Consider the following 22,898-nt stretch of genomic DNA (forward strand, 5'->3'; position numbering starts at 1 on the left):
GTGTAGAAAATCTTTATTCAGTATTCTCTGATATTTTAAACAAAAGGTCAATATATACAAATTGTATAAGTTTTTCATTATCAAACTGAGCTCTGAAGTTGAAAGAAGTTATTAATTTTAACAATTTTTTTCAACAGTTCTTTGTACTTTTACATTTACTCATGATTTTTAACAAACAGAATTTCTTAATTAAAACTATCTACTCACCTTTCAATTCAGTCGATATATTCATAAATGTTAATTTGCTTTATTTCTGTATTACACAGGGTATGTCTAAATTAATTATACAGATATTCATTAACACAGAATTTTTTGATCATGTTTCCATGGTAAATGGAAATTCAAAATTAAAATACTGTCTCCTAGTCCAGGAAGAAAAAAAAACAGCAAATGAAACAAATGACTCAACTTGATTCAACTATGAGAGATTATTTGATGTTCTTGGTGAGGGTTTTAGTGAAACTTTTTTTGGTAGTGGTATTCTGCCATTTCAATCATAGTAATACTTTCTCAGAGATGGAATTCTGTCTAGAGATTCTTATTCATGCATATCTTCTCAGTCTTATGATTTTTAAAGCTCTGCAGTATTTACCAGGAACCTATATTGCCTATTCCACAGCAAAATGGTACAGATCATGAATAAAAATTACTTCCATTACTAACCCTTCACTTTTGGTAAGTTATGCTTTCTACCTGCCCCCAAGAAAACCTTTAGTTTAATTTTAAGAATATTTTGGACATATCAGCATAAAAAAAAAAGCCTAGAATTCATTCTAATAATGTGGTATTAAAAAATTACCTTCTCCTAAATGCTTCCAGATGTGTCTTCAGCATAAGGAGTCCTCTTTCTATAACAGTGAGACTTGAGTGTGATTCCTGTTCAAGACTGCTAGAAGCTATCATAAGACTCTCCATACACTTACTAATAAATTCTTGCTCCTTCTCCAAACCCGTTTTACCTGAAAATCAGATGTTTAGATATGTATATCAATCCTATATTCTTGTTTAGCTATATTAAAGAAAACAAATGATAGCTAAACAAAAAGTACTTACATAAAAAATTACCTATCAGACAATATTTCAAATCACTCACCATTAATATAATAGGAGTTAATATACTGGATAGCTGCTCGACTGACATCCCCAGACTGTGCTCTTAAAGCAATGCCCCAAAATTGGTCCATACCACAAAGCTAAGAAAGAAAAATATGACATCTATAAATGTTATTATTTGTCAAACAATGTAAATTATTAGAAGAGCAGTTACAAATTTAAAAGGCATTCAATATCAAAGAGTTTTAATATCCTATAAAATATTTAAAAGGCAATTCCTAATTACTTAGTGTTATTAACTAATATTTAATAATAATAAGGATAAAAGCCTTGGAAATTTCTTCAGTCACTGAAACATACCTGTACTTGTAAAAATACTTAGTTATAAATCATCTAACTACGTATGTGTATAATGTTTAACTCAAAAGTTGTGACTACATAGTGGGAAAAACTCAAGTCCTCAAAACATGCTACAAAGTAATAACAACACATAATTATTAGCATAACATGTTAATGCTTTCATCCAACTTATTCTGAAAAAGTCACTGCTTTCAGGTATTCACAGAAAATTAAAAAGATTCGCTAACCGAAGCTGACATTTAAATTTATGACATTAACCATGAGATGAAAAAAGTTTTCACTGAAAATTACAGAAAAAGTGGAGAGTGAAAGTTCTCAAAAGTTGAGCAGGGTGAAGAAAGATAACCTTCTGATAGGGGACAGAACACCTTTAGTGTTCATATCATCTACTTAAAAAGCAGTATTATCTCAAAATTAGAGTATGACTACTTGGGTAAATCAGGTCTGTCTGGTTATCTGAAATTACCAAGTTGAAACTTACCATAGTGCTATCAAAGTAAGAGTTAGGACCAAAAAATTAAAAACAAAAACAAACAAACAGAACAGAACACTATTCAAACCAGGAAAGAAGGTAGGAAGATACTGTGAAAGCATTCTAAATACAATTAAAATTATTTTTTACCACATAGATTAACATCAGTTTTCTATTATAAACAACCTCTAAAGAAAATTAATGAAAAATGTTAGTGGATACTGCATAAATCAAAGCTATCATTAATAAACAAATGTCCAATAAGGAAGACTTTCAAATAACAATCTGTGTTAGGTGAGTTTAGGAATAATGCATTCAACAAAATCTTGCAGCCACCCAACTAGGCAAATGGAACTCAGAACCAGAGATAAGACTAGCAATTTGTGACAGTCTTCAGTTAATGAACTGATCATCATGCCTCATGGTCAGAAATGATTTAGGTGGACTCCATTCCAGAATAGAAGTTACCAATAGGAACTCTGGAGTTGCCCAAGAGCAACGAAAAGCTTGGCCACAACAAATGGCATGAAAAACAGATTTTAGACAAATCAACCTTCTACTTAGCAAAATTCTTTACTAATCAAGGACTGTATAATAAGTCATGTTAATTGAGTTATAGTTAACATACAATATTACATTAGTTTCAGGTGTACAGCATAGTGATTCAATATTTTTATACATTATGAAATGATCACTGCAATAATAAGATCAATTACCATCCAGCACCATACAAAGTTGTTACAGTATTATTGATTATATTCCCTATGTGTACATTACATCTTCGTGACTTACTTATTTCATAGCTTGAAGTTTGTATCCCAAGTTTTCATTATGTACAACCAAGGTTATCTTTAGTAATGCAAAATTATCAACTTTGCTTTATAAAACTTTTTAAAACCAAAAGATAAAACTTTTTAAAACCTCAGAATAAAAGTCTGCACAGTTAGCAAATTCAGTGCTTGGTAGACTATATAATTCAATAATCTAATTTGAGGAACAAAAAAAAAAATTTCTACAAGCTGACCTAATAAAATGACAAAGCTAAATCCATACCTCAGAGTTTGAACCACCATCATAGGCACTGGTAGCCAATCGAGCCAAGTTACAGAGATGCTGAAATAGGTTTAAGCCAGTCATGCTAATCGTTTCAGGTTTTAGCTGGGGCATCTTAAAAAAAAAAAAGTTTTTAAGGAAGTTTAGTATGATAATTAAGTTAGCAGATTTCATTTTACTGGATTTAACATAACAGATTTAAGTTAATAAACCTAGTTTTACTAAAAAACATTGCAGAAAAAAACGTATCAACTGAGATTTTTAGTGATAATTTAGAAATAGATGATAATTTAATGAAAATTTTATTCATGACATAAGTGAAACCTGTCTGATACGTGTTTCAATTTTTGAGATGTACATCGACCTGAACCAAAGGAAATTTTTAAATTTTATTATTTATTGTATACCTACACTACACACATTTATAAGATGTATCGCCACATGTACAGTTTGTGTATAAGTTAGAGCTTGAAATTAAGATAACTGAAGGTCTTTTTGTAGCTTTGTCTTGGATCTATTAAGTGATTTAGTTTACATTACCAAAACTCATTCATATGTACTCAATTCTGTCACAGAGACTTACCAGAGAGCTAATCTCAAATATTAGCATAGGAATAATAAAGTCTATTGCTTTATTATCATAAATGTTTTAAAATTCAAATGGAAAATTATCACCTGAACCAACTGTGGCACCTGATAAATAAAAACAAAAATTGGGTAGACGAGTATCTTTAGTATCATGACAGCACTTCCTAAAAACGCCTTCCCAGAAATCTACAAATCTGAACATTGGCTTATATCTGTGGGAAGACTGGCTAAAACCATACCATTTAAGGAAAGACCTTCAGAATACTGCTCTCACACTCGTGGGGTGGGCACCACCCTTGAAAAATTGAACTACAATGTTACTCATGATTTTTTAAAATACACACCAAAAGCCCCCACATTTCTTATTAGTGTTTACCAAGAGTTACTCTAATTACTGTCAGTTTAAGTACTTTAGCTAAGGAACATAACATTTTTGTAAATATAAACTAAGTATTCATTTAGATATAAACACTGTAGAGGACAAAATTAAAGCAAAATCTAAGTGGCAAAAATTATATAAGGACTGTTGAAAAGCAGTATATTTGTCTAGTTTTTTTTTAAAGTATTTCAAACAGTAAAAAATGAACATTACAGTTTACATTTCAAGAAAGAAAAAGGAAATATAGAAAAACAATACAAACAGTCAAGAAATAAAATTACCTTCTCCAGGAAAAGATGTTTGTAGGTTTCCATTCCCATAGCATGTTGATCTTTACTTCGAACTTGATTTAAAAACCAATGGAGTGCATCATCATAACACTCAGAATCTTCTACTAAACAATGCCATAAAATATCAACTTGCTCCAAACTTAACCCTAGATAAAAATTACAAATTTTAAATCCTGGTACATACAACATTTTCATCATAATTAAATATACTAGAAGCACCAATATATATAGAAATATAAAGGCGATATTTCATAGCATTCTACAAAAATTATTTCATAAGAGATTTCATATAATTTATGCTTTCAAATGTAGTTAAATATACTCCATATATAAATCATCTAAAAAAACATGACTTATGTAAGTATCCTAGAAGAGTCATTTGTTCTGGAAAATCATTTTCCCTAAAATATGAACATATCATTGTATTACAGCAAACATGATTAAAGGGAAGTAATTCCCAAAGTCCAGTTAGTTCTAAGGTTTAAGGGTTAAGAATAGAGTGTATACCATGTCATGTTCAAAACTCATTCTATGCACATAGGAGATAAACAATAAGTGCCAATAAGCATTATTTCTGAAAACTATGAAAAAAGGGATCCTTATGATTAATAAAACAAAAGGGAACTGACTGCCTAAAACAGAACAGCAACACATCAGGGGATACAATTAGCTGAGAAGCCAGTGTAATGAGACAAAATCTGTATAGTACTTTGACCCAAGTATTAGATAATTCCAAAGTGTGGCAGAAGGAATCAGAAGAACTATTCAGAATCAAGGAGAAGGCATTAGGGCAATCACAAGTCTGAATATGGATAAGTGAGACAATCCAAAAGGGTAGAATAAAAGCGTAACAGGGGATTTCTAAAGTATATCATAGGGATTCTAGAGCCTAGGCTTATTCCCCAGAATCAGAAGGCATTTGAAAAGATGATAGAATCGTAAGAACCGCCACCCCCCGCAAAAAGTAGATGAGATTCAGAATATGAAAAGCACCTCAGAAAGTATTCCATAAGATGTTATGGAAAAACCTGAACAGAACTTTTGGGCCAACCCAATATTTACCTAGTAGCAATATCAGTCTAAAGAGTTTAATCAGAAAAATGTATCCAATCAGTTTCTCACAAAAACAGTTAATGTATGGACTACTTGTTCTAAGAAGAATTTCTGCCTCTGGGAGCCAACATAAAAAAACTAGAAATAACCTTTAGTGTATATTATAACTTAAACACATTAAGTAATTAAGAAGAGAGATAAGTGAAGATAGGTAAAAATAGGTAAGAATCTTTAAAAAAGGCATCCAGGTTAATTATAGTAAACAAAACCGAAGTATATTCATAAATGGCTATATCACCAATTCACATTCAATAGGCAATGTATAAGCTGCCGTTATTGTTTTAAGTTTTTAAAGGAATACAGTTATTGGTATATTAAAAACCTGTATTAACTTATCAAATATAACTTTGGAGTAACCATATTATACCTGAAAGGAACTGTGCCAGTTAGAGAAGTACAATTATGATGCGTGATAAGTGAAGTTTTCAGTATGATTCTATATGTACAGTAACTATTGAAAGCCCATACATACTGTGTATGAATACATACTGTGTTCACTGGAATGGGAGCAGCAAAGTAAGTAATTCATTACTCAAATACTGAAAAGAGTGATTAACATTTTCTAATAAAAATCTATACTCAACAAACATGAAACTTAATGGTCATGTGAAATTATTTATGCTGACAGTATTTGTTTTGGCTTGACTTCTCCATGTATAAGATTTTAAAAAATATTTTATATTATTTGTTTCTTGTATATTATGAGTCATAATGGGTGTAATAAATGACCTAGTAATATGAAACAAAAGTTTCCTATCAAAAACAGGTGTCTTCATTTTGATATCTATTGGTATCACAATGTTAGTGACATTTATTACAAACAGCTTGACTTAAAGAAGAAATTATAGACTTAAACAGTAAAATAAATGCATGGCATATCTCAAGCATATATGGGCTTAAGAGTCATGAAGACATCTCTCAGGCTAGCAAAACACTCACCAGTTTGATTATATTAACCACAGCTAAAGAAAGAATGCCCTTCTAACAAATGAGGTTTGTTGACAGGGACACACAGAAAAAGAAGTGTGTGGAGCGTGAAAGAAAACACAGTCAGTCTAGCAAGAGGAAAGGAGCTCTGGCCAAAAGAAATCAAGCTTCCTCCTTTCTTGTGAGAATATCAAGCATGTGGATTTGGAAATGGTCCACACTCTGAATATACCAGACCAATCTCTCTGGGGTTTTTTTTTTTTTTTTAAGATTAACTGTTAATGAAATTGAGTTTGAGATTCATCTAAATAAAACTAGGGTCTCTAAGTCTCTATCACCTATGAAGCCAACCAATTTTGGATAAGATCAGCCCTGATAATAATATGCAGACAGTGGCTGTTTCCAACCGGAGTGAAAGGAATATTCTATAACCAAAGGTAATAAAAAATACAGTCACTCTAACATGATATGTTCTCCTATCCCAAATATTTTGTTCCTGAAATGAGTCATTTATTCATTAAGAAACTGGCACTTTCAGAGCCTGAAACAAGAATGTGTCAGTGGCGAGTTCCCATTGCCACACATACTGACAGGACATTCAGTACTGAGAATAATTTGATCACCACAGAAATCTAAAGGCGTGAGTACATTTAACTGGACTCTTTCAAGAGCCAAGGAAGATCTAAAAACTGATTAAAATACTGATTTAAAAACTTACTGAAATGATCAGGAGATCCCAGAGTTGAAAACACGCAAGTTAAGAACTGAAGCCGCACTTGAACTTCGGCACTATGGCTGTACCTGTATTTAAAAAGTCATTAAAATAATTAACTGAGAGATCCTATTTCTCAATTATTTTTAAAGATTTAATGGTCCTAATCTTAAATTATACGAAATAAGTAAAATTCCATTTAATAACATTCATAATTATTAAATATTTTAATTATATCTTTGGTTATACACACAAAAAATGGCCACAAAGCCAAATGCTACATGTGAGATTTATGTTATTTAATATTATAAAAATCTGCAAATTATTAGAACACATACTTTCAAATTAGATAAGTAGATAAGAACTCAACAGTGGAACAAAAGAAATGTCATTTTAAAATTATGCAATATGTACATAAATTAGAATAGCTAATAAAAAACATTTCCATCTAGAAATTGCGTGTTTCATTATCATTGTCCCTCCAGGGATAATACTATATTCCTTTAACAAAAAATGTTAATAAAATATCATTTCCATAAATCTAATTCATAAAGAAAACAGTGGATACAAAATGAGCATTTTTGAATGTTATTTCAAATCTAAGTAATTGTAATTCATGTGTACAAAATTCGACGGATAATTTAAGAGTTGCTTTGAGAGCTTGTTAAGTAGGTGATTTCACATGGTTCTCTGGGAATTCAGTTAGTAGGCATTTGCAAAGGAACAGCATTTTAAGAAGCAAGTGTTGGTCTGTGGTGGAAGAAGGGTAGGAGATGGGTCTAAAGAGGTAAGCAGGGGCCAAATCACTGCCAGCATGAATGTCAGAAGAGTTTGATACTGTTCTGGACACATAAGGAAGTCACTGAAGGGTGTTGGGGAAAGAAAGGTAGTAATGATCAGGTTTGCATTTTAGGATTCCTTTAGCAACTCCATGAACTGCATATTGAACTGTGACTGTGGTATCACAATATTCTAGTTCCCACAAGCACCTGAGTACCCAATGAGACTAAATCAATCATGAGTTCTTATCTCTATGTTACAAATCAAAAGGCTGGCTGTGGAGGAACTGCCCAAATTACCTTGCCAACAAAAGGCAGCAGCCAGTCTGGGCCATGATCTATATCCCATTTTGCAGAGAGTCAAAGAGTCTCTTAAATCAATTTCTTAACATCTTTAAGTAAGTGCAAAATTCTAAAAGCTTACTAAAGTTAGCTGGTTTCAAAAATTACACTAGATTCATCATTGAAGTTTCAAGTTAAGGTTTCCTAAAGGTTGAGTTTGCTGGATATATCTTTGCTTCTCTTTACTGTCTCATGTTAACGTTGGAAAAGAAAAGATGAACTTTTGCTTTGTCACTGTTGCGGTGCCCTTCACGAAGATGAAAGTACTTACAGCAAGGTAGCTGGGAACTGGGGGTGGGGGGTAGGGGTGGAACTCACAGACTAGAACACTATTCAGATAAAATTCAAGGCCTGCTCTTAATAGTTTTCATCCTTTTACTAAAAGGACAGAGATTTTTGTAGCAGAGACCTTGGAGTACAGGTTCAAACATGAGATCTATCATACATCATATGCCCTGAGTATCGGGAACGTTGGTCACAGACATAAAAGGGGAATGATGTCTTCTTGTCCTTTACAAAGTGCCTTTATTTCCTGAATACTTCCTTCCCCTATACTTGCATCTCAGAGTAAGGGACCTATAACCCTAGAAGGCATGGATCCAGTCCCTTTATCCTCCCTTCTTCGGCTTCCAGAGTAGTGCCATTGGCTCCACACTTCAAAGGACTCTGCCTGCTCTGTCAGGATCCCATTGGTTGCTGAAATCACCAACCAGGAAATTTCTTGGGATGCAAATCAAAAGTGTTATCAATACTGATAAACTCTCGTGGGCTTGTCCATGGCTCCTAACATTACAGAAAATATAGGACAAAAATAATCTCCCCACGGGCGTGAAACTTTAGTGACAAACTGACACCTTAAAAAAAATCATTCACTTGATAGTCTCAATGTTAACACAGGATTTTCTCTAGAGGCAAATGGATTCAAGAAATATGTAACATGTCCATTTATGAAATGAAATGTTATCTTTAATGCCACAAGAATCTTTTTGTCCTACGTGAAAATCTTAGAACTTGCCTACTATAATCGCCACTGAACAAATGCAAAGTAATGTGCCACAAACTCATGAAATCAGTATGCTTTAACAAAGAGCAGCAAATGCACAACTCTGTTTTTAGCCTGAATAATCAAGGGAATTATAACAAAATAGTCTGGACAGCTCTCTGTTCTAAGATTTTATTCTCCTAAAATGTCAGGAAACAAGGCAGACTGGAGGACTGGAAGGATACTCTGGTGTACCCTAGAAAAGTATAAAACTCATCTCCAAAGAGCACCACAATTTTTTCACCACAGAAACAATGCTTCTTTAAATTAAAAAAAAAGAAGGAATGCTTCTGTGAGGCTCTGCCTCTCTGCCTCCACTAACAAAGTGAGCAACTTTCCTGTTGTCGATGGTATCAACAACCAAGTCTCAGATCTGTGTACATTTTTTGGCACTGAATGTTGGACTTTCTCTTTTTGAGCATGACTCATCTATGTCTTCCATGCTCCTCTCTTAAGCTCCCATCCCTGCTCTTCAAGCCCACAGGCTGTGGCTCTGGTGGGAGCTCTTTTGCAACTTCAGTGTTTATTTCTCTGTTGACATGTAATTTGAATTCTGCCTCCTAATAATGCTGGTCAGTGTGGTTTTATTCCTGTTCCTTGTTGATCTTAAGGCTTTTATAGAGAATGTATGGAGATACAGAATCAGAAGGCTTTAATCCTCACCACTGCTTGAAGAAGAATAATTAAAGGAGAACAGACTCTGAAGAACACTTAGAATTTTAAAAGGATTTAAAGAGAATGCATCTTGTATAGAGGTAACTTTGTAAGCCAAGCTGTGAAACAGAGTAAATTTAAGGAAACATCTCAGAAATAATTTGACAGGCCTGAAGAATAGAATGTCTAAAAAAATCACTGAACAATAAAACAGGAAAGGTTAGTTGAGTTTAGATTTTTGAGGGCCCAGAATACTAGACTGAAGAAAGCAGAATTTATTTTTTATGCAGTAGACAATCTAAATGTGGGTAGGAGGCAAGTTTCTTGTTTATTTTATACCATAGTTTGTTTTAGCCAAGTAACTACAATTTATACATAACCTACTATGTGCCAGATACAGCTTACTAAATTATTGCATTTAATTCTTAAAAAAAACTCATGAGGGGGGCTTCCCTGGTGGCTCAGTGGTTAAGAATCCGCCTGCCAATGCAGGGGACACGGGTTCGAGCCCTGGTCTGGGAAGATCCCACATGCCCCGGAGCAACTAAGCCCGGCGCCACAACTACTGAGCCTGCACTCTGGAGCCCATGAGCCACAACTACTGAGCCCACATGCCAAAACTACTGAAGCCCATGCACCTAGAGCCCATGCTCCACAACGAGAGAAGCCACCGCAATGAGAAGCCTGCACACCACAAGGAAGAGTAGCCCCCGCTCGCCGCAACTAGAGAAAGCCCACGCACAACAATGAAGACCCAATGCAGCCAAAAATTAATTAATTAATTAATTTAAAAAATAAAAACAAACAGGAAAAAACTCATGAGGTAAATAATGGGGATTTATTAGAGCGGTAAGTAACTGAAATAAGGTCAAAACAATAGATTCATAATCTAAACGCAGGTCTGTATGATTCTCAAGCCCATGTGCTTTCTACCAATATCATTAATGCCTTCTTCATTTAATAAGGATAAGGAATTAACAAGCATGGGGGAGGCTGAGGGAAGAAAACTGATCCAAATGTTGGTTAAAGAACTGGAACAGTGTTTGTGGGAATGCCAACTTGTGAAAAAAAAACATGGGATATATTTTAGCATTAAGATAACTAGAGATTAATGACAGTATAATGTGGCACTCAAGAATATGAATTACAGAAAACAGACTGCTTGACTATTAATAAAACGTGTGTTTATAAAATGAATTATAGAAATTCTAGCTCCACTACTTACAAAATCTATAAATTTATAAAAATTTATAACTGTGACCTTGGGCAAATTACTTATCACCTCATAGCTTATACATTCTCTTTTTTTTTTTTGGCTGTGTTGGGTCTTCGTTTCTGTGCGAGGGCTTTCTCTGGTTGCGGCAAGCAGGGGCCACTCTTCATCGCGGTGCGCGGGCCTCTCACTATCGTGGCCTCTCTTGTTGCAGAGCACAAGCTCCAGACGCGCAGGCTCAGTAGTTGTGGCTCACGGGCCTAGCTGCTCCGCGGCATGTGGGATCTTCCCAGACCAGGGCTCGAACCCATGTCCCCTGCACTGGCAGGCAGATTCTCAACCACTGCGCCGCCAGGGAAGCCCCATTCTCATTTTTAAAATGAGAATTCCTACTTCAAATAAGTTGTGTGTCTTGAAGTTAATAATACTTAAAAGGTATCTGGCACATAGTAAGCATCAACAAATACTGGCTATTTTTATCACCACTAACATCATTATTCATGTTTGGAAATAAAAGTATACAAAAAGGCCCCAAGTCTCCAAGTTTTAGGTGACTAGGAGGAGGGTGGTACACTGAAGGGTAGAGTAATCTGGAGAAAGAACTGATTTGTGGGGGGAAAATGTGATTTCATTTTTGGAGGTGAATAAGTATGCTTTAAAGGTCTATGGCTTTTCTGAACACTTCTACAATCTGATCAATTCTGATCTACATGAAAGTTTTCTATGCGGATATTTTCTCAATAAATACTGTGCCTATTTCTCTTATTTACTGACATGCTGCTACTGACACTTAGCTGGTTTCCTAGACTTGACCATCTGTTTCCACCAACTGACTCACAAAAAAAACTTTCTGAATTCTCCATGCTTCCTTCTAGGCAGGCATCTCCCTATAAGAAGCTTTAAACACAGCTATACCACTAACACCCCAACTTCTACCAATTCTTATCCAAACTCACTTCAATATATCCAGATATTTTAATGATGAAATATTAACCAGCTATAACATCACAATTCTTAATGTTTTCACACGTCCTAAACTTTCTAATACTAGTATTCAATTATAATAATAAAGGAAAATGTTTTAAATTAACTCTATGATAAATATACTTGTTCAGAAGTAAATATTTATAAGTTTTAGAATCAATGCCCTAATACATTAATACAAGGATACTGGTGATTTCTGAAAAAAATATTTAGTTTTGATTCCTGAAAACACTGACTTATGAACAGAACTCAATAGTGAAGATTAATCAACCCCCAAAGTTATATAACCTACATTTTCCTAAGGTTAAGAATTATAGAAATAACCTTATATAATTCAACTTAAAAAAGAAACTTTCTCTTAAAAATTTCATTACATTGATTTATTATATGAAAGAAAAGGAGTAGGAGTAGGAACACTGGAAAATTATCTTTCACAGGAAAGACAATCAACACTTACACGTAACTTACGTAGTTAAGGTATACTTACAGTGCATGTTTCTGTCTTCCTTCTCTTACAGCTTGAATATAGTACACCAAATTATCAAAGAAAAGCTTCATCATGTTCAGTTCTTTTTCTGCCCACCTGGACCAATTGAAAGAAGAAATAGTTTTAGAGGCACAGGGTAAGAGAATAAATCTATTCTAGAACAGGAAAAAAAATTGTATGTAAAAAATTTTCAAAAGCAAAATCTATCAATTATCAAAAACTTACAAGTTCTGTTTACATTTGAATTGTGAAAAGATATAAAGCAGTGCACCTTAATTCTTATGAAGTTAAAGCACCACAGTGTTTTAATCTCAAAATACTCAATCTCTGTGAAGGGGATAAAATGTCTGGCAGAATGTTAATTATAAATGACTAATATGAGTTAATATTAAAAAACAGTACAATACAGTCCATGTTAAGGATGGACTGTGTGCCTTGGTCATTATTTAGCAGAGTGCCTGGCATATAGAACACATATAATATAAACTAAATGAATCAATCAGTTTGTTTTTTTTTACTGTCAATAATTGCTTATTTTTTAAAATAACTTAATCAAAGAAATATTCAGGTATTAAAATAAACTAGAAACAATAGAAGAAAAAAAGAAATAGTGATAAATACAATTAGAGATGGCAGGGTCCATAACTAACATAATCTATCTCACACAATACTTATTAGCAATATAACTACTAACATGTAGAAGTACTGAAATTCCAAAACTTCAAATGTAATTTACATCATGTTTTTGCTATAGCCTTCTTTTCCAAATAAGTTACTCTTGCATTGCCAATCACTTGCCAGTCTGTTTGCTGGTTACCTGAAGATTTACTAAGATGATCAGAGATAATTTCCAATTTTAAAATATGGGCCGTAAGAGTTTAAGAGACAGTATGTACCAAATGCTGAGTGTTACTGCACATAATAGGTTCACACCAAGTGGAGGTTTTTGTTGTTATTGATGCCAACTAATCATAAGAGCTCAGTTCTTTTAAGTGATCCACTTGATAAGATTTAGGATACCAGTCTCATGTTGGAATTAACTCAGCTTATTTATATTTAACTTAAGGAACAAGCTAAAAGGGTTTCAACTCAATATACTTAAGTTCAGGTATACTTGATAAGTAACTGAATATTCACAGCTTCGCACTTCTATAAGAATGTTATCTTTTGTTACTCCTTAATTCAAACCTCCTCACATGACTACAATACCAACTTGCCCAGGGAAGCTACAAGTGAATCACTTTAATACTTTTGAATTTTGCAATTCAGCCATTTAAAAACCATGGGAAGAGAGTCAATGAAATAAAACTCATGGTACTCTTGTACTTAAAGGATGCTAAATGCTTTCCCCTACTCCTCTGTTTAGTATCTCAAAGAACTTCCTTGCACTCACAAACAGAATTGTCACTAGGGTCACATTGAAATATTAACCAAAGAAAGAGACTTTCTAAGATGATTTTTAAAAAACAGTAGTAGAGGTTCAGGTTAAACAGATCCCCTATTAAAAGAAAAAAAACCAGCAAGGGCTATAACTCAGAAGAACTAACTTCATCTTATTTAGAACTATAGTACAGACTTCTAAGAATTTTTAAAATCATATTCATTTTGAAAGCAAGTATTCCTACCAACTAATCTTAGATTTGAGAAGCAATTAGATAAAACTCCATCCTACTTGACCTCACAAATAAATCCTTCAACAGGTCTAATTTTTCCTAAAATTTAAAGTCTCTGAAATTTCTCCCAAAAGTCTATTTTGAATAAAGCAAATAATACATTCTTAGAGGTTAATGAAGTGCCTGTGATAGCCAACTTTCTCTAGAATATTCTCAAACATTAAATCAATATCACATCAAAGTACTATCCTTGAAAGAATTCTTTAACATTAATCATAAGTTCTCTATATATGTAAAGGAGTAATAGGGTGGTGTCAAAATTATCCCTAACGTGATATAATGTCTAGAACCAACTCCTAGTAATGGGAAAAATTAAAGGCATCCTAGAGTGTTTAATGTGTGGATCTTCTTCAGGAGTCCTTTGCCATGGTCAGATACACTAAAAATCTTTACCCTAAAATTAAAGCATTAATTGCTACAATATTTTTCTCAAACTACAATGAGTACAAAGGTCAGACTTCCTGGTGACAGGGATATACATAATCTCCATGGGGCTAAGTGGCAGAGACAGCACTCAGAAATCTAAGCAAACATTTGAACTACACAAAATTCAAATTTTCCTGGTGCAGAATAAAAGCTAGTAAGTTACTCAAAACCTTGTTTGATAATTATGACTGGGAAAAAATCTTTAAAATGAATACTTCTGTTTCTTTTATTTACTTACATTGTAATCCAATGTGTATCATAACTGCTCCCAAACTGCTGAAAAGTACCAAACAGTTTTGGAAGAAGACGAAGTGAAATTACTACTGATCTGAAACAGCAAAAACAGGTATTTATAGAATAAAATAATTTAAAATAGTATCAACAATTCTAGATCTTAACAGAAATTCAGCTATTTAAAATCTTAAATGCAAAAAGAGTTAATGAACTTCACATACATTTCTATGCAAACACAAAATTTTTTCCTAAAGTATCAATTTATTATACACTGGGGCAAGAAATCCAAGTTTTAAAAATCCAATCCAAGACTTTTAAAGTAAAATACGCTATATAAATATCTGAGTATAAAGGCAAGTGAAGAGCATTTAAATATAAATTTTTTTATTGAAAGTATTCTTTAACAAGTCATAGGTGCTTCTGAGGATTTAATCAAGGAAAACAGGAAGCAGCAGCTTAGGTAAATTATCTAGAGCAGGGCTTCTCAAAGTTTAGTGTGCACTTGATCCAGCTGGGGGGATTTTGTTAAAATGCAAATTCTGATTCAGTAGGTCTTAGGTAGGTTCAGGATTGCATTTCTAACAAGCTCACAAGTGATACTCAAACTGCTGGTTTGTGGACTACAAACAATAAATATAGAGAACATTTTTCAAACTATATAAATTATCACTTTCTCCCTAATTCTCACTTAATATAATCTCCACCTAAATTGAGAATCACTGCATTATGAGCCATGCTAATAATAGAAGCACACCACATACCTCAAGTATAAAAGGGCCAAAAGGCAATAGGAAATCATTCTAAAACCTCAAGAAGATGTGAGCATGTCTATCTTCTGGAAGAAAAGGGGGTACAGGGAACATATTGACATGCAAATCCCAGAAGTCCTAGTAGGCAAGAAGGTTGCCTGCACGAGCCTTGAAAGAAGCAGGACACACTCTAATAAAGTTACTGAATTTCTTTTACTTTTAAGCTTAGGAGCCAGTATTGCTTCATGAAAGAATTTTTAAAAAGAGAAAAAGTTGGCACCCTACCCACAAGTATGGAGTACAAATAAGTCCTCAAAAATGCCTAATCTTTTTAAGAGTACCAGGGATATTAGAATACAGGGCTACACTTCTGAGTGGGAGGAAAACAGTGGCGAATGCTGAGTAGGAGAAACTACAGAACTTTATGTTTCTGAATGAAATCCAAAGTGCTTAAATTTGACTACAAAGCCTTGTCTTATCTGTCCCCATTCCTTCTATCAGTCTAACCTATCTTCCTTCCCATCTTCCTTTTTGCTATTCCTTCAAAACACATGAGCACATTCCCGCCTCAGGGCCTTTGCTATTGCCTCTGCTTGGAATGCGCTTTACCTAAACAGCTACCTGAAGGACTCCTTCCCTCACTTTATTAAGGTCTCCTCAACTGTCAACAGAAAGGATGACCCTGACAACTCTATATTAAATAACACCCTTCCATTGCTCCACGAACCTCTATTATTCTTGACTCCTTCCCAATTTTCATTCATTCATCATCACCTAATGAATATTCCTTTATTTAATATGTCTACCACTAGAATGTGCTCGATGTGAGCAAAGACTGTCTTATTCATTAAAAATCCCTGCATATGGTGCATGCTGAGTATATAGTTCCTTAAATAACAAACCAGCAAAGAACTTAAAGGCAAGATTTTCAAGGAAGGAGGAAGACCAACAGTGTAAAATGCTATATTACAGTTATGAAGGAAAAGGACAGAAAAAATACTACTGGAAGACAAAAGAAACAGCATGTTAGAAGAATGTCAGAGGATCAAAACGACATTCGTATAGATTAAAGAGTATATAGTGGACTTCCCCCGTGGTCCAGTGGTTAACACTCCGTGCTTCCACTTCAGGGGGCACAGGTTTGATGCTGGTGGGAGAAGTTCCACATGCTGCGCAGTGTGGCCAATGATAATAATAAGTATATAGTGAAGCAACGAAGACAGTAAATGCCTGATATCCAGTAACTACAAAGTAAATATTCTTTAAATATTCAAAAACATTTAAATTTTTAGTATACTTTTAAACATTAAAATATTTAATATTTTTCAACAAGTTGCACAGAAGTGGTGCTTGGGAAGATAGACCAAGATAGATCGGGGAAATCAATTTCAATTTTAGATTATTTATCTAAAATCCTTTGTCAAAGTTTCAGAAACATTAGCAGGGTTTTTCCTAAAAATTAAGACATAAAAAACTAGAATGAATATATGTATATTAATCTGACTTTAAAAGCATAAAATCAATGAGATATCACAAAGAAAAAAGGACACAGAAAAATTTCACCTAAAATCACAAAAGCAAATTCCAAAATTGTTTGCCTAGTGTAATTTCAACAATACTTTTAAAATACAAAGAAACAAAGACTAGAGATACCATATGTCACTAAAGCAAGTCTTATAGTGTGCAGCAGTTGTATATTTTCCGAAAATCTTATTATATTACCTCTTTTGCAGTCAATGGTGTTAAGAGTCTAGACTTTAAATTTACTTTCCAAATTTTCTACAATAAACATGTTTTCATTTTATAAAATGTAATGTAGAAGCAAGCACATGATGCTTGACATTAGAGAATAGGATACCAGGCATTGAGCGGGTATTGGTTGAGTTGAGTGAATAATGATGTGGTTCATGTAAAAGAACCCAAAACAGGATTGTAGAAATGGGACTCGTCTTACCTCTACTCCTACCTAAGGGGAATGCTTTTCTCCACAATTCATAATAAAAACACTGAATTATTAATAATTACATCTTACGTGACTAAAACAGTTTTTACAAGTTTTTCCGAAGATTCAGGAAAACTCCAAATTTTTCTCCTCAAAAAAAGATTTCAAAGAACAGAGAAGAGACATATTTTAAGTGCCATAAATTTAAGAATATAAGGAATGACCAAATCCAGAATCAAAGTGATCCCAAAACTCTGGAACACTTTATTTAAACTGATAAATTTGAAAGGAAAATGATATAAAGTACTGATTATAGAATGAAAATTAGTAAAATATTTACAAATGGGGTAAGATCATGTATTTGTTTGTTGACAATAATAATTTATATTCCAATATTAAAGGAAACTTCACAAGATCACATATACCAACTTATTCCAAGTAAAATTATATCATGCTGTACAGCAGAAATACAACACTGTAAATCAACTACACCCAATAAAAAATTTAATTTTTTTAAAATAAAAGAAATAAAATAATGTCATAGCACTTCTCCTATAACCACTATGAGATATTACACCTTGACTTATCAACTTTTTTGCCCAAATAGTTTTGACTGCTGATATGCTTATGAAAAACATCAAAATTACTGTTATATTCAAACTTACATTCACAAATTCTTCCAAGAGTGAAAATTTCAAATACCAAACCACACAACCCTAGGCAACAATATGTTTAAGATGAAAAGGTTCAATGGTCCAGAGTAACAAGATACAGTCAGCCCATATGCAGGTTCCTCATCTGTGGATACAGAGCTAACTGTCCTACCCTATTTTATATAAAGGACTTGAGCACCTGAAGATTTTGGTATCTGCAGGGGGATCCTGGAACCAATCCTCCACAGGTACAAAGGGATCACTGCACTAATTTTAGACTCAAGAAAAATGCTATTACTACCTTAGACTGCCCTGGTTCTTTGCTTGATACAAAGGTTTTGTTGCAACCTTTGTTGAAGCTTATTACTAGACAACAGTGTGGTGTGACTCTAAGAATTACCAATGCAACTTTATATTGCTTTAGTAGAATGAACACATTTGCTAGTGGTCTTCACAGTTAAAGTTACATTTGGACGATTTTTTCCTAATCCTAGACTCCATATTTGAAGAAGACTGGTGTGTTCTACAAAATGCTACTGTCAATTTATTTATTTATTTATTTAAAAATATTTACTTATTCGGCTGCATCGGGTTTTAGTTGTGGCACACAGGATCTTTGTTGCTGCGTGCGGGATCTTTTTAGTTGCAGCATGCTGGATCTCTTAGCTGCGGCAGGCAAACTCTTAGTTGTGGCATGTGGGATCTAGTTCCCTGACCAGGGATCGAACCCAGGCCCCCTGCATTGGGAGCATGGAGTCTTAGCCACTGGACCACCAGGGAAGTCCCTCAGTCATTTTAAACTATAGTATATACCAAGAGTTGACAAGAAATGCTGTATATAATATAGTCTTTACAGAGAGAAAACAAAACCAAAAAAAAGTACATAGTACCATGCATTTCTTAATTATATGAACCTTTATTTATGTAAACAGAATCCCTGACATGTGAGCATTTTTACTTTTGTATTCAAAGGCAAAAAGTTTCACACGTGGGTTAAACTACCTACTGCATAAAGAATGGCAAAAAAATAGCATACTGGATAGGTTCCCAGAGTCTCAAATCAATTCTCAAGAAGCCACAGAATTTCAGGAGGTACCTAGCCCAGGATGTGAACCTGCATGTGAACCTGCCTTCTAGTAAACACAGACCACCAAAGGGGCTGATTGCAACCCAACTCCTACTTCCACCCTACTCACTAGAGAGCAGTCTTATCTCATTCACCCAAGGTAACAAATACCAAGCTGAAAAGTAATGGATTTTTCATTGTGGGAGCTACTGTCTACCTCATGCTCTCACTTTATGATAACATTCTGCAAACCAGTCTACTATGTGTTTCCGTGTGTAACTTTAAACCTCCTGCACCGCTGAAATGTTATATGCCTTATAAAACAATCTGCCTAAGGCTAAATGTGCATAAGGCACATGCTGCATGTTTAAAGTGTTTTAAAGTGTAAACACTTTAAAAACTTTAAAAAGTGTTTTAAAGTGTTAACAGTGGGTTCCGTATAAATGGCAGAATTATGGGTGATTTATGGGAGACTTTTCCTTTTTCAGATCTCTATGCTTCCCAAGAAGTAATGAGCCCATATTACTGTTCAAAAGAAAGCTAAGTTCATTTTGTGAAATAAACTGTAATAAGACCATAGAACAGCAAAAACAAAAATTGGTGACAGGTCTATAAACCATGGCAAGTGAGGAACTAGAAGGAAAATTTAAAAGTCAACATAGAGAAAATAAAAAGAAACATAAAACCTGTGTAAACTACATAAAAAATTGACATCATCAAGAAGCAGACATCTGTGGGGTTTTTTCGGTCAAATGTCAGGAAAATGGTAAATGAGTTAAGATTTCAGTGGCCCATTTGTTTCAACATAAGGAAGAGCTTTCCTATTAATATTAACACCCTTGTGCAACATTCCTTTCCTACTGCGATGGCAAACTCAGGGGGAGAGGAATCCTTGGAGAAAGGATTCTTGTGTTCAGAATAGGATTTCTCAAACTCTGATATCAATACTGACACTTCACACAATTCTGTTGTGAAAAGCTGTCCTCTGCATTGAGGGATGTTTAGTAGCATCCCTAGCCCCAAGTAACATCTCCAATTCCACTTATTAATGTGACAACCAAAAATATCTCAACACTGATACTGCCTAGGGAGAAAAAAATCACCCCCATTAAAAACCACTGGTTTAAATGTAAAGTAGATAGCTAGTGGGAAGCAGCTGCATAGCACAGGGAGATCAGCTCGGTGCTTTGTGACCACCTAGAGGGGTGGGATAGGGAGAGTGGAAGGGAGGTGCAAGAGGGAAGGGATATGGGGATAAAAGTATAAATATAGCTGATTCACTTTGTTATACAGCAGAAACAAACACAACATTGTAAAGCAATTATACTCCAATAAAGATGTTAAAAAAAACAAAACACTAGTTTATCAGGAAATCGAAACGAATAATGTTTAAAAAAATTAATTATTTTTCAGTTTGCATGATAACTTCAGTAAGTTCAGCCGGTATACACTGGATGTGTTGCATATGACACAGGCTAAAAAATGCCACTATGCTCTAAGTACTGGCATATATGACCAATTAATAATAGGCCCTAGGGCTTTCCTGGTGGCGCAGTGGTTAAGAATCCGCCTGCCAATGCAGGGGACATGGGTTCGAGCCCTGGTCCGGGAAGATCCACATGCCACGGAGCAACTAAGCCCGTGTGCCACAACTACTGAGCCTGCGCTCTAGAGCCTGCGAGCCACAACTACAGAAGCCCGTGAGCCTAGAGCCCGTGCTCCGCAACAAGAGAAGCCACCGTGATGAGAAGCCTGCACACCACAACGAAGAGTAGCCCCCGCTCGCCACAACTAGAGAAAGCCCGCGTGTACCAACGAAGACCCAACGCAGCAAAAAATAAAATTAAAAAAAAAAAAAAAATAAATAAATAATAGGCCTAGCGTAATACATACAGCAACCGTCTGAGTAAATTTTGAGGCCAAAATTAACATCAATGTAATAGTTACGTTTACTATATATCAATAAACCATTAAGTAACTATGATTAGGTATAGGATTGCCTCCAACAAATGAAAAATGCTTCAACTTCAAGTGATTTGGGAGTGAACAAATTAAAGCTTAATAAAAATCCAAATTGACGATTCTCCATTTTATACACAGAATTTTCCTTTTGTCTCTTTTAAGCTACACTACTTAGAAAAATATATGCTCATTATGGAAAAATTAGAAAATAGAAAACCATAAAGAAGAAAAAATTAACTGATTCCTCCCAGAAATAACCATTCTACAGTCTCACATATTGCTTGCAATCTTTTTAACAAATGGGCCTATGAGTATATGCCCATATCATTATATAATCTTTGAAAACATTTGACTCTTAAAGGCTACATGATATTTCATCTTTCACATAGCTTTTTTCCTTTTTATTGAAGTAACATACATGAAAAAACATGTATAAACCTAAGTGACAGTTCAAAATATTAGGAGGTGAACATACCTGTGTAACATGCACCAACATCAAGACAGAAATCATTACCAGCATCCCAGAAGCCTTGGGATATGCCCCCTTTCCAGTCACTAACAACCCAAGAGTAACCATTATCCTATTAAATACAACAGTTTTCCTGATTTTCTTTTTTAATTTATTCATTTATGGCTGCATTGCATCTTCGTTGCTGCATGCAGGCTTTCTCTAGTTGCGGCGAGCAGGGGCTACTCTTCATTGCAGTGCACGAGCTTCTCATTGCGGTGGCTTCTCTTGTAGCGGAGCACAGGCTCTAGGTGTGCGGGCTTCAGTAGTTGTGGCACGCGGGGTCAGTAGCTGTGGCTCATGGGCTCTACAGCGCAGGCTCAGCAGTTGTGGCGCACGGGCTTAGTTGCTCTGCAGCATGTGGGATCCTCCCGGACCAGGGCTCGAACCCGGGTCCCCTGCATTGGCAGGCGGATTCTTAACCAGTGCGCCACCAGGGAAGTCCCAGTTTTCCTGTTTTTAAACTCTATATAAACAGAGTAATAGAGATATACTTTTTTACATCTGGCTTCTTTCACTCAACATTGTATCTGTGAGATTCAACCACACTATTCCATGCAGTTGTAGTTCTTTCATTGTTACTACTATATATATACTATTTCATTCAACAAACAGTCCACAGTTTAATTTTCCTTCCTATTCGTTTTTTGTCATTTGGATAGCAGTACAAAGAATAGTTATTTCGAATAATGCTTTTATGAACATTCTTGAATGTGTCTTTTGGTGACCTGGATGTATTATTAAAAGGCACATACTTAGCAGTGCAACTGCTGGGCCACAGGATATGCAGATGCACTTTTGGGGAATAAAAATTGATACAACTTAAAAAAGTGTTCATTAGCTTCACAAAGACTTTTAAAAGACAATTAACATTTTAAGGACTTCCCTGGTGGTCCAGTGGGTAAGACTCTGCGTTCCCAATGTAGGGGGCCCAGGTTCAATCCCTGGTTGGGGAACTAGATCCTGCATGCATGCCTCAACTAAGTTCGCATGCCGCAACTAAGAGTCCGCATGCCGCAACAAAGATCTCACGTGCTGCAATGAAGATCCCGCACATAGCAACTAAGACCCAGAGCAGCCACAATAAATAAATAATAAATAAATATTTTAAAAAATATTTAAAAGACAAAACATTTTAAAACTAATTTCTATAATACCTATGTAAATGATGAAATATCATCCACCCATTAAAAGCATTCCTTTCAAAGAATATATGCCAAATGAGGCAACTGATCCA

The 22,898-nt window shown here is 34.6% G+C and overlaps 1 protein-coding gene across 3 annotated transcripts in view; it reads right to left on the reverse strand.

The window, feature by feature from the left end:
* The window catches only part of USP34 (ubiquitin specific peptidase 34), a 240,766-nt gene that overhangs the window by 98,849 nt on the left and 119,019 nt on the right, over window positions 1–22,898 (reverse strand). For all 3 annotated transcript variants that reach the window (XM_061168549.1, XM_061168548.1, XM_061168547.1), the window contains exons 19-25: window positions 14,786–14,875; window positions 12,449–12,544; window positions 6,954–7,036; window positions 4,187–4,341; window positions 2,939–3,052; window positions 1,094–1,193; window positions 800–959 (exon numbers count right to left, since the gene is read on the reverse strand). In XM_061168549.1, the coding sequence (XP_061024532.1) occupies window positions 800–959; window positions 1,094–1,193; window positions 2,939–3,052; window positions 4,187–4,341; window positions 6,954–7,036; window positions 12,449–12,544; window positions 14,786–14,875 (798 nt within the window). The remainder of the gene's footprint in view (window positions 1–799; window positions 960–1,093; window positions 1,194–2,938; window positions 3,053–4,186; window positions 4,342–6,953; window positions 7,037–12,448; window positions 12,545–14,785; window positions 14,876–22,898) is intronic.

Source organism: Eubalaena glacialis, chromosome 14 (assembly GCF_028564815.1).
Source record: "Eubalaena glacialis isolate mEubGla1 chromosome 14, mEubGla1.1.hap2.+ XY, whole genome shotgun sequence".
NCBI classification, from domain to species: domain Eukaryota; kingdom Metazoa; phylum Chordata; class Mammalia; order Artiodactyla; family Balaenidae; genus Eubalaena; species Eubalaena glacialis.